Source organism: Diplotaxodon limnothrissa, linkage group LG10 (genome assembly GCF_057381915.1).
Source record: "Diplotaxodon limnothrissa isolate DT_005_m linkage group LG10, D_limnothrissa_male_GT1.1, whole genome shotgun sequence".
NCBI classification, from domain to species: Eukaryota; Metazoa; Chordata; class Actinopteri; order Cichliformes; family Cichlidae; genus Diplotaxodon; species Diplotaxodon limnothrissa.
In genome coordinates, this window is record NC_140605.1 from 27976831 (window position 1) to 27989526 (window position 12696).

At 38.7% G+C, this 12696-nt stretch overlaps 1 protein-coding gene across 1 annotated transcript in view; it reads right to left on the minus strand.

Moving 5' to 3' along the window:
- ncam1a (neural cell adhesion molecule 1a) overlaps positions 1-12696 on the minus strand; it is a 267214-nt gene that overhangs the window by 52717 nt on the left and 201801 nt on the right. Inside the window, exons 7-9 of the mRNA XM_085364059.1 lie at positions 12417-12577; positions 11683-11825; positions 1800-1950 (exon numbers count right to left, since the gene is read on the minus strand). Coding sequence (XP_085220185.1) covers positions 1800-1950; positions 11683-11825; positions 12417-12577 — 455 coding nt within the window. The remainder of the gene's footprint in view (positions 1-1799; positions 1951-11682; positions 11826-12416; positions 12578-12696) is intronic.

A 12696-nucleotide genomic window follows, 5' to 3' on the forward strand; every position in this document is an offset into this window, starting at 1 on the left:
TGCGCTCTGGATGATTCTGAACTGAAATCTTAGTTCGCCTCTGATTGATTCTTCGTGTGTGGCAAACTGTGAGCCAATGGGCTGTAGCTACATTGTAAGGTTTTAAAAACTGAGCTTAAAGGGACACTGCACATGAGTAGTGCTAATGGAAAGCCAGAGAGGCTGACAATGACCATAGATTGTTTTTAGAGGCTTCTTCATATCAAATAAAAGAAGATAGAAATTAAAAAGACATCAGTAAGAACTAGGATCCAAAAGCAGGGTTGATACCTGATTTCCTGAAGAGTTGTTCTTAATTACCTGTAACTGCTGTAGTACATTTAAAAACACTTACGACACAATGTTATAAGAATGTTATTTTAAATTTAGACGTATGGAAGTTTGCTTTTGTTTCTTTTGTGCTGTTAAGTCATTTTTAATGCATCAGCTAATTTGAGAATGGGCTTGAAGATGATACCCTCACCCTTAAGGACTTTAACTGATCTTGTTACTATCTGCGATAACATTGGTCACCTTTCTCACTCACTATGTGCTAACAGACCTCTCCGCATTGAATCATACTTGTTATTAATCTCTGTCTCTCTTCCACAGCATGTCTTTTATCCTGTCTTCCTTCTCTCACCCCAACTGGTCGCAGCAGATGGCCCCGCCCCTCCCTGAGCCTGGTTCTGTTGGAGGTTCCTTCCTGCAAAAGGGAGTTTTTCCTTCCCACTGTCGCCAAAGTGCTTGCTCATAGGGGGTCATATGATTGTTGGGTTTTTCTCTGTATGTATTATTGTAGGGTCTACCTTACAAAATAAAGTGCCTTGAGGCGACTGGTGTTGTGATTTGCCGCTGTATAAATAAAACTGAATTGAATTGAAAATTGATACTGTCAACAGCTTGGTATAAATTAAATAATAATGAAGTAATGTTAGACAAACCAAGCACAGTTTATCTAATGTTTGCTACACCTGACAGCACACATTGCCTCTTTAATGTCTAAATGCTTTTCTATCCTCTCTTTGTGAAACCAGCTCAAGGTTTTGGTGTCACACTGAGACCTTCCATCTAGAGACACCTTTTTGAATAAGCATTAAACATGCATATGAGGAGAAATATCTGTGTGAGATGAGAAAAAGATTTCCACATGCAAGGCAGCCACAAGGCAGCAGTGGTTTAAATCGATGTCATGAGTATCAAGTTATTCTTGACTGGAGAGACATGCTCTCTTGCTCTTACTGTTAAATTGCTAGTGCTATAGATTTCCTTGCCTACAGCTAAAACCATCAGCTAAAGAACAAAACCCGAGAAAGTTCTCTAGGTGCTGTCAGAAACCATTTTTGGAGACAGAGAGAAAAAAAGATCCAGTGCCTGAGCACAGATAGAAGTCGAAAAAAACATCTGGGCTCCATATATGGAAAGAAATGAATTACTGCAGGAACAAACTGACCTTCACTGCCTGATAAATCAGTATATTGTATCACGGTTAACAGATTTTCGTAATTTAACAATAGTAACTAATACTTTTAACATGCTCTTTGAAGACTGTTTTTTGGCTGATGCAACAACTTATAAAAGATAAATGTAGCAACAGAGTTTCCATAAAAGAATTCTTTTAGACACTACTCCTACCCCGTTTCCAACAGACTAAAATGAAACGTTAAAACGATGACATTTTATTAAGCAGATGTCAGCAGCAACAGCAGCTCTTATCAGTTTCATATTTGTACATATAACAGTGCAAACTTATGGTTATCTGTGTTGACAGCAAAGATAAACCACTGGAGCGTGCGGCCAGGCAGAGTTTTGTGACTTACAGCGGACTTCCAGGTACATGTGCCGGGCGTCCTGGCCGATGGAGTTGCTGGCGGTGCAGAGGTACTGTCCAGCATATGTAAACTGGACATTTTTCAAGGTGAGAGAGGACACCCGTGCATGACTGCGCACCACCACATTTCTATCAAGGCTCTATAAAGAAGAAGAGAAAGAAATTATTCTCACTTATAAACAGGTAGTTTTATATAAAACAGGGCTAAAGGGTCAGTCTGTATTTGTTGTTTTGCTAGCGCAAATGGGACAAATGAGTAGAAGATAAAGTGGGAACTATAAACTGAGAAAGCAAGAGTTAAAAAAAAGAAAAAAAATGTGACGACTGACTGACAGGTGAGCCATGTGAACTGCAGTGCAGAAATACCACAAGAACAGCGGGATGGAGACAACATAAAAGCTACAACTGCAATGAACTCTTCTGAGAGAGAATTTAGTATTCCTTGGATGCTATTAGCTGATAAGGCTAAATTTATTCTATGTTTTTTTTTGTTTGTGTGAAGTGAGTGCCACAGGAGCAAACAAATCCTTCCTTTAAATCCTAAAAAAAATAACGTTAGTTATAAAAATCTTACAAATATGCTGCTAAAATTTATTCTTTTCTCATATATATATATATATATAAACAGCAACAGACTGGACATCCTGGCCTCTGAAAAACTATTGCTGGGATAACTATTAAACCAGCGTCAGAGCCCTGGCTAATAACCTGCAAACTCGATTGCTGTCCTTACCATTTAGCAGTCTGGTTGCAGGGTTACAGGCAGTCTAATTGCACTTGGAACAGTATAACTGCACTTTTAACAAACAGCTTGTTAAATCTGGTTTGTATTTGTATTAAGAGATCACATTTATTAGCCTGCCTACTGAGCTAATACTGCTATTCCAAGCATGTGTTATGCCTTACTTAGAGTGATCTCTTAACAGCTGTGCAGCTGACATCAAAAGTGGCCCAACGACCTCATTTGTTTTTTTTAACAAATGCAGTGGATCCTAGCTTCTCTCTGTTGTGCATGTAACCTGATGCAAATACAAGCCCAAAGCAGAGGGGGGGCTTCAAGTTCTGCACCGTTTTTGCGAAGACAAAAAGTATATTTGTTTTGAAATCGCATGGTGAAAGTCAGTAGGTGAAAAAAACAACATCGGTAATAAAGAGAAGCCCTATGAAATGATTAATAAAACTGCAAGCCTATAAAACCCATGGCTGTTAAAAAAACCTGTAACAGTTTATCTTCCCTTTGGGGGACACAGGCGACACAAAAAGGAGATATACATCTTCGTTCTAGGTGCCATAGTATTTGCTTTTTATTTTAGGCATTCTAGCTAGAGCTTCGGCGTGCAAAGCTCTGGCCGGTAAACTAGAATATAGATGTAGTATATAACCGAGTCATATTTGTTGTGTAAGTATTACGTCAAAAACAGCTTTTCTTTGCAGAGCAGGGTGACGCAGATGTGGCAGAAATATTTCTGCTGTTTACGGAAGATCTGAGGGAGTGTCCTGGAACATTTTGAAAGGGCAGCATTAATCTTGTCTTACTGCAGTAACACAGGAAAGAGCTGTACTGGGTACACTGGTGGAATATAAACAGGAAAAAAGGTTAATAGAGAATAATGCTTTAATGATACAGCACAGGTAGCAGGGAGAGGGGAGACCTTTGAACAGGATTCATTCATTAACCAAATCATTTTAATTACAAAAATGAATTATGGTGGTAGACTTGTAAGGCGATGTATGGACAGGATTTTTTCAGTGTCTTGTATTTTGCAGTCACTGCTGATTTGATCTGCAGAGCAAATCTTTGTACACGTGTTTTGCTTGTCGTACATTCTGTCCGGCAAGTGTTACATGAAGAGGGAGACTGTCAGGCATAACATGCACAGGCTCTGTCTGTGTATTCATTAGATGTAGATCTGCTATTCTCAGCAATCACGGTGCAAGAGCCATTTATGCTTTATCTTCCCAAAATACTAGCTCAATAAAACGATGTTAGCGCTGTATTAATAACATGCTGAAATTTTATAACCACCTCCTCCTTTGAAAAAAATGAGGCAGTTTAGGCAGCTAAAAATAGAACTTTTTAACAAAGCAGATGTCGGCGAGCTGAGCCAACAGTTTAAAAAAATGAACTCTGCTACATCAAGAATTCAGCTCATGAGTAACTGTCTCCCAATTTGGTATCAGGATCCTTTAACACAACGTGGCACATGAAGATATATATTTGTGGAGAACACCTGACGGACAGGACAAACCTGTGCCTCCTCCAAAAATTTAACTTTGAAACTACTGGGAGTGGTCCTTGTCAACTTTAATTTCTAGAATGTTGATTTATGGAGCACCCTGATGGCCCAGGGGTTTAAGGAACAGAACATGAATATACAAAGGGGTAGGCTATTCATACTTTTAATCCAGCCTGGGACTTGTGTTGCTTGCTTATCATTCCCCATCTATTTCTGTCCTTAATTCTTTTAATTTCTCCACTGTCAAATCTTTCATCAAGGAGAAGTATACCAAGAAAAGTAAGTGCAATTTCTCTACTTGGCATTCTCAAGCACTCCAAAGTGTTGAGGCGGGAAAAAGGTTACGATTTTAAGACAACGGTTAATTTAAGGAGACGGGTAACTAAAGGCAAGTGGTAAATAGAGTTCTATTAAACCATTTCCTTTATCTATAATTGTCTTTACTTAACATGCATCGAGTTGCTAAAAGAAAAACAAGCAGTCAACAACATGGTCATATGATCTTCTTATGAGTTGAAAATCAGTCAGTAGGCAGGTTATAATAATCAGACTTTTATCTGGTTTAAGTGTCAAACTGTCTTCCAAAGTGCACTTCTTAATGAAATAAAGATAAAGTGAAAAGGCTTTGCTGTTGTCCTTAGCATAATTTCACCTTTCATGTTCGATTGTCTTCTATGACTAATTGTTTAATGACTGCTTTTTAGGGTTGCTGATTAACACCTGTCAGCTCGGTTCACCTAACGTCCAATGAAAGCAAGGCCGACGCTATTACTGAAGATCTGTTCGATCCATTCTGTGCCGCAATAAGTACATTCGCTGACAGCTGACTTTCTGTGTGGGCCTACAAGAAAAATATTTAATGGGCTCGTTTGTTCACATCTAACTCTATGGCTTTATTCTTGGAATTTATTGAAGTAGTCTGCATGATTCACAGTTCAAAGTACCTGGGCCTAGGTGCAGCCCCTCAGTCTAAAACAGGCAAATGTAGATCCCTTACTCCTCCCTTTAGGATAGCTTTCTTCATATAGGTCTTTGCATAGGTCTGTCGTAAGGAATAGCTGCTCTCATTGACATCATACAAAGCCAAAAAAAAGCTTCTTTCAACTGAGATGCAGTCTTTAGCCTTACCTCTTTGCTCACATGTATTCCTACATAAGCAAGCAAGCAAAAGCATCAGTAAATCACTAGAACAAAGTAATAGCAACAATAAAAACACCAAAGAAGTAGTCTTTAATTGAACTTCTGTAATGAAGTGCACAGTCAAGGATGTCAAGTACTGAAAAATCTGTAGTGACCCTTGGATTAGACTGGGCTCAGAGAGGTAAGAAAAAATGTGAAAGTGCTCCCGCTAAAACATAAAAGCATAGGTCACAGCAGTAGATCCATAAAACGCAACTTAAAACCCAGTCAACAGCCCAACAAGGTGACGTGATTATTGTCACATGCTGGGATAAGGCTATGTTAAACAGGCGTGTGGGAAAAAACTTTGCAGCATTACATCAGCAGGAAATGAGTGCTATGACTGATTGAAGCACGTTATTGAAGCCAGTTAGGACAAACTTGTCAAAACTCTGAATCTGTGTGTTATGGATGCTGAATATGACAGTTAATTCTTAGCTTGGTTCCTTGTCACAGTGGTGAGTGAAGTGAGCTGATTGTACTGTGTCAGTTCTATCCAAAGGTAGTAATTGTTTTTGCAGCAGGCCAAGAGTTTGCATGTTTTTCTTTTGTGCCAAACAACAGAACAGGAAGCTCAAGTGCTTTGGGATTTTTTAAAAATGCAAACACACTTGGCATCCTTAAGCTTACCCTGTAAAAATGCTTGTTAATGCCATTCTAAGAGTTCTACCTAAACATGAGCCTTAAAAGTGGACAATGCAAACAGAATTCTGTCAACCTTCTTTGTATTAGAGGTTGAAAAAAAACCTCTCAAATCCTGGAGAAACAAAATCAAAACTCTCTACTTGGCTACATATGATCAGGGGCAAGGAAGACTTTTTTTCCCATTTGGGTGAGCTGACCTAGTGAGACCACAGTATAAATGAGGCCCCAAGGTGACTGAATGAGGCAGCTACTTCAGTGCACAGTTGAAACAAAAACATGCAGGCCCCTGGCCCATGACAGAAGGCTACACCATTAAAATCCATTCTGTTATTTGCTAGAGTTTGGTGAGTTAGAGTTAGTTTGCTCACAGCAGAGCAGACAGTGTGTTTTTTTTGGGTGTCCAGCTGCTGATCAATCAACAATACAGGATTCATCTTTTTTTCATGCAAAGTCTGAGCATTCACCACACTGTGCAGCAGGAAACAAAGAATGGAGCTACTTGGTCTACACCAAGATGCCTGCGTCTCACATGGAAATTTGTTGACAAAAATAAACAGTGATAAACTAATGGAGCAAGTCTAAATGCATACTGGAACTAAATGTATTAAATGAACTGTACTACGTGGCTATTAGTCTACACATTAAGCGCAAAACTAAATATGGTGCATATTAAATGTGGGCTGAGTGATAACACTTCTGCTCTGCAAACAAAAACAAAAAAAGGTGGTGGGGGTAAAAGTGGTAGTCTATGATGCAAGTCTGGGCTAGTACATCTAGAATCAGGCTACGATATTTGGTAGCCATACCTCGTATGTGTCTGGTCGAGTCCAAGAGGCCTAGAGAGGACAGAAGCAAAGAGGCAAAGACAAACAGCGACACAGTGGAACAAAGTGAGCTTTTGGAAATGACCCACATAGAACGAATGCAGACTGGCTTCAATGTGCAATGACTGAATCTTTTAAATACCGTTCCATGGTTTTGTTTTAGATTGTTAAAGCAAACTCAAGCAAATACATTGTTGCCAATTAATTTCCAGAATATCTACAAGCGCGTTTTCTCCGTTCTTGGTAGTTTCTGGTTTTTATCTGTCTTTTAAATGCTATCAATCATAGTTTACTTTGTTTTTGCAACGCACAACATGTTAAAGATGGAAGTAGCCTCTAGGCATGAAGAGGTAAGCAGATTGCACATAATGACTTCAGTAAGCACTGTCCTTAATAAGAAATGCTCATAAAATATTCACATTTTGAGTAAAATAGGTAACAGAGGAATGAGGGATTAAAGGTGTAGCTACTTGTGGGAGAAAAGTTAAAAACGCATGAACGTGTATCCTCATTTTCTCAGATTACTTCTTGCTTAATCATATGTGATTCCAAAAATGCCAAATGGGAACAGCCAAATACTCAAAATGGGACTTAATAAACCAGTGGCTGACATCAGAGTGGTAAAGACCTTAGGCGCTCTTTTATAAACCATCTAAGATTTCTGCATTTGTATTAAATCGGTGATGCCATCTTGCAGTAATGTAACTAGAATTTAAAAAAAGATAGAATACCAAATGCAAATATCAAGGGTAGTTACCGATTTGCCTTTCAGGCAAACAGCCGTGATTTTTTACAAGATTTCTAGAAGCGGGACTTGGCACTGTTCTGATGTTGTTTATGAAAACTACAGATTGGATTCAGCTGAATAATTTCATTCAAAGCTTTATTTATTATAATTAAACAATTAAGACCAATGATGTCATAAATAGATTATATCCCTCTGTTGATGTATTAAAGGCTAGCTGAACATTTGGCATTGTCTAGTTCAAGGTTTTCTTGATGTGAAAATGACTGTTATGATGAGGGCCAGGCTTTCCAACTTGGCAATCAAGGAAGTAACAGAAATGGTCAAAATGCCAAACTCGAGCACATTTTCCTAGAGCTGCATGGGGCCAGTTATTAATTAATGTACTCTAATAAGAGAGAATTTGGAGGCACACTAAGGAAAACAAGGCACTGCAACTAATTATACAAGAACCACTACCGGCACCTAGGGACTTTGTTTCCTAATCAGCACATTTTCTCATCATGGCTTACAGTATGTATCTTGATTAACTCATTCATGTAAGTACAGAACATTGACTTCCACCACTTATCCTCTATTAATATAAACTACGTACAGATTCCTATCATGTGGTATAAACGTTCAAACCACAAAGACCTTCAGCTGAACTGAGATGATGTCTTAATCATACATTACACAATGACGCCATTAGCTGTGTTTTTCTCAAGCCAGTAATATTCAAAAGAAGAAGCCGAAGACAGAAAAATTCCTGTTCTGTCATTGCACATCATTATGAATATGTCTGTGCTCTCGTACCCTGGCTGGTATGAATGTAGAACTAGAATGTGAATGGAAGACAGAGCGTGGCAAACAGGAAAGTAATGATGAATGAAGATCCAATGAAAATTAGTGACAGCTATTACCAAATGATCAGCGGGATTTTCTGACTACAGCAACATTAAATCAAAATGTATCTGACAGTGATAGATAGGGAGGAGAGGGATGATAACAGCCTGTGAATAGAAGACATTCAGTGGCAACTGTGAATACGACATGCAAGTCCTGTCTTGCAGGTGGAAGATTACATTCAGAAAGTCGCAATACAGTCACGGCTGCCGCAGCTGATTGGCAGTGATGAATTGCACAGTTAATAGGAAAATATGAGAATATTTTAACTGACTCAAATGTACAGACTGATCATTTTCCAGCACAACCGGAGTGGTGAACGGATAATTTGCACAAGTTTGCCATTAAGTCTAAAATAAAATCCGTCTCAGTTTAAGAACAACTTAACGAGATGTCTGCATTACAAGAACTGAATAAATAACACATTCTTCTTTAGTACAATGTTGTTCAGAAACAACAATATCCTACAGTTTTTTCCATTCTTAAAGACCTCATAGTTCCATATCCCCCCCCCCATTATAACACTTTGCTCTTGGATTGAAGGCTTACTTCATAGGATATAAAAGTAGAGTGGGAGCTTCAGCTGCAGGCCCCTCGTCTGTCGAACCAGCTCCCAGCTTAAATTTTGGACACACACTGTGTAAACTTCTAAATTAAATTTAAAAAGTAAAGCTTAAAACGTTCCGTTTTTGATAAAGCTTAACTATTAGGACTCAAGTGTTTCTTGTTTGCATCTAATCATTAGTTATTATTAATCTCTGGCTCTCTTGCACAGTGTGTCTTTTGTCCCATGTCTCTCCCCAGTCGTAGCAGATGGCTGCCCCCTCCCTGAGCCTGGTTCTGGAGTTTTCTTCCTGCTAAAAATGAGTTTTTCCTTCCCACTGCCACTAAGTGCTCGCTCATATGGGGTCATCTGAATGCTGGAGCTTTCACTCTATTACTGTGGGGTAATAGATAAATAATGATAAAAAGCACCTTGAAGTGACTGTCGGGATTCGGTGCATTATAAATAAAACTGAATTGATTTAAATCATCCTGCTGCTGTAAATATAACTGCCACATTTGGTGCACAGTCTCACAATAATGTTATATTTTCTCCAATTAGCCGTCTGAATGCTTAAACAACTGTATCAACGATATTTACAATTATTAGTATAGAGAATGTTTACAATATGACTAGAAGAGAGTTTGTCAGACAGTCATTACCATGGTCTTTTTAGTTTTATATTATTCCACCAAAAATCAATAGTTCATTTCACAGAGATATATTTAATGTGAAAATGAGCTACATGGTAACTTTCAGACATAATTCATCACAATGCACCAGCTGACAGAGCATGTTAAATGAAGTAGGCCAGCATGGCCCAAAATACTGTGCAGCTGACTCTCTTATGCCCTGTGGGAAATAACAGGACAGGTGCTTTCATTGCATTTACAGTGTGTAGCTCCAAGAGTAGTTCTTCTATTGTTCTTACACACCTGTGTCATTTGAAACATTTGAAGAACAACTGTGTCTGCTATGGCAGGACAACAAACACTGTTGAACTATTTTTGTGTGGGAACATATTTCACAGGAGTTACAATACCTCTCAACAGTCAAACAAAAAATGGACTCAGGGTTTTCATGCTAAATGCTGCTTGTAGTGACAGGGTACAGCTTATCTTATGCCTAATTAAATGCCAGCATATTGTTGGCAGGAACAAGTTTTATGCCAAATTGTGCTTTTTTCCTGTTATTCCACAGCAAATGTCCCGAGGCCAGCAACCAGTCTGCAACCCAGCTGTTCTGTGTATCAGGGAAATATGCAGTGTCCAACTTTAGTGCTTTTAGAAGTAATATAAACATGTGGCAGTATGTAACGCAAGCTGAATCACAAACCAGTGCATGAAATGTTTTTCCCGAATCCAAAAACCTGGTGGAGGCAGCGAGGTAATTATCTTAATACTGTTTACTGCATTCACAGAAAATTACCCCTCTGAAGTGACTAATCTGTTTGCTGCTAGCACCATGTGCATTGTCAGAATAGACCGTTCAGATGGATTTTTCAAAATTATACAATTTTAATGAGCTGATAAGAGCATAACAATAGACTTCGGATGAGACTCTCTCACTAGGCTGGCAACTGCCAGAATGCTGTGACCACTGCAATGGAGAAAATAAGGAAAGGAATGGTGTTCATAGCTTACACATCCTAAGAAGCCGTTTACCATATCCTATAAGCAAAGCTTTAATCCAGCGTTATCTCCAGTGCTCCTGAAGGACATGAAGAGGAAAAACTAGGATATACGCCAAAGCATGACAAAGATGCATAACCCTTATGTGGCTGCTTTACTCATATCGTGTTCATCCTGGGAAAAAAGTGCCCACTCGTTCCCAAAGTGGATTATCACAGTAGTTTGCCAGAGTGGCATAACTGGAATCACAACAATCTGATTCATAGCAATAATTAAGCTAATGCCAATTAAATCATTTTCACTTTGTTTTTTAAACTCTTGTTTGATTTCCTGTGAATTTTAAAAGAGCACTTTTTATAGTAAATTCACAAAAAAAGGAAAGAAATTTCCATTAAAAGCCAATGAATAAAAGATGTAGCGTGTCAGATGCGCTGTTAAAAACATGTGGGGAGACATAAGAAGTCTGCACTCTCTCTCCTCTATCAGTCACAATGTAAATGTACAAAAGCATTAAAGCAACTCGGGCTGTATAAGACAAGGCTGTCAAAAGTTCAGAGAGATCGTGAAGCAACATCAAAACCTCATTGTGCAAAGTTCAAACTCATGTAACAATGAGAAATGTACGAAGCACTTTTAGCTGCATTCCCAGCACGTGGGTGGAGTTGAATAGCCAACTGATTAGTTATTAATGCCATGAGATGAAAAGTGACGGAAGTGAAAATAATTGGTGGGATTTCAAGGCTGAATTTAAAAAAATGAAAGTCAGTGAATGGCTGACAAAATTCCTTAAAAATGTCCATGTGAGTTTTTGAAAATTGAAATTGAAGCCTTTTTCTGAAAATTGTATTTAATAACAGCTGCCAACAAATCTGGAGAGCATGTGCTGTATTGTATATTACAGTGCAGGTCATAATATGTAAGTGGTACAAATTATGTGGAGGCTCTGTTCTAGCTTTCATCCACTTTATCTTTTCTAAATGACATTTTTTTTTAATTTGTTGTTTGCCATGTTGTTCCTTAAGAGCAGAAACGTTTTAGGCAAATTTCTCAAACAACTGTAGTTTTATTTTTTGGTACCTCTCTGTCATTAGCACCCCTTTTCCTAAAAACACTGGCTTTTTAAAACACTTCTATTAACTGGAAAAAAATGGTTTCTGGTGCATGACCACACAGCAACTCTACCTGTTCTCCTTCAGTGAAGACCTTGTTTCCAAAACTCCAGGAAATTGTAGGTGTTGGGTCACCGGAAGCCTGACATGTCAGGGTGACTTGATCATCAAACTCCGAAGCAGTTTGGTTACTCAAGTAGGTAATGTTGGGTTGGACTAGAAGCAGGACAGAAACTGTTATTAGAATTGGTTTTCTAGACACATAAATGTGGGTTCCTTCTCCAACGAGAGTCAGCGGGGCAATTTCAAATATTTAAACTGTTTCTTTATTCTTTTTTAAACAGCTAATAGATGCTTGACATTTATCAACAGCTATTACCACTAATCCACCTGCCTTTTTTCTATTAACTGGGTTTGATAGTAGAGGTGGAAAAATTCTTAGGTTCAAATCACCACATAAACTCATCAGCTGCTGACAGATGAATATATGCGATCAAATGATCACGTCACTGTGAATGACACATTTGACATGGCCATTTGATCCATGGCTGATAGAGACGTTTCAGTATTACTGTGGCAAGGAATACAGAGTGGTTTCATACCCCACTGAGTTATAACAGAGCCACAGGACTACATAATTTCCTCATAAAGAGATACTGCACTTTATGTTTCACAGCTGCGTAAGGATACGAGTGTGCAGCAAAGTGCACAAAGTACAACAAAGAAATGTCAGAGATGATACAAAAAAACCAGCTGCCGTGTTCTTTATGCTAAGCAAACCATCAGCAAATGGAGTCATTTTCTTACCAAACACGCTTAGGCTGACTTCCTCCGCTTTCTCTCCCGCCTTGTTCTTGGCGATGCACGTGTAATCTCCTTCATCCACTTTGGTGACATGTTTTATTAACAATTCTGAACCATCCTCATTGAGGCTGTACTTATCGCCGTCTTCAAGGACAACGCCGTTACTGTAGCAAGGGGGAAAAAAGAGGAAAAGAGAAGTGTCCGCGTCACATGTATTTACTTGCACAACTTGAGGAGCCTACGAATAATTTTCTAAACTCACTGACAAAGAACTGTTGGGGTT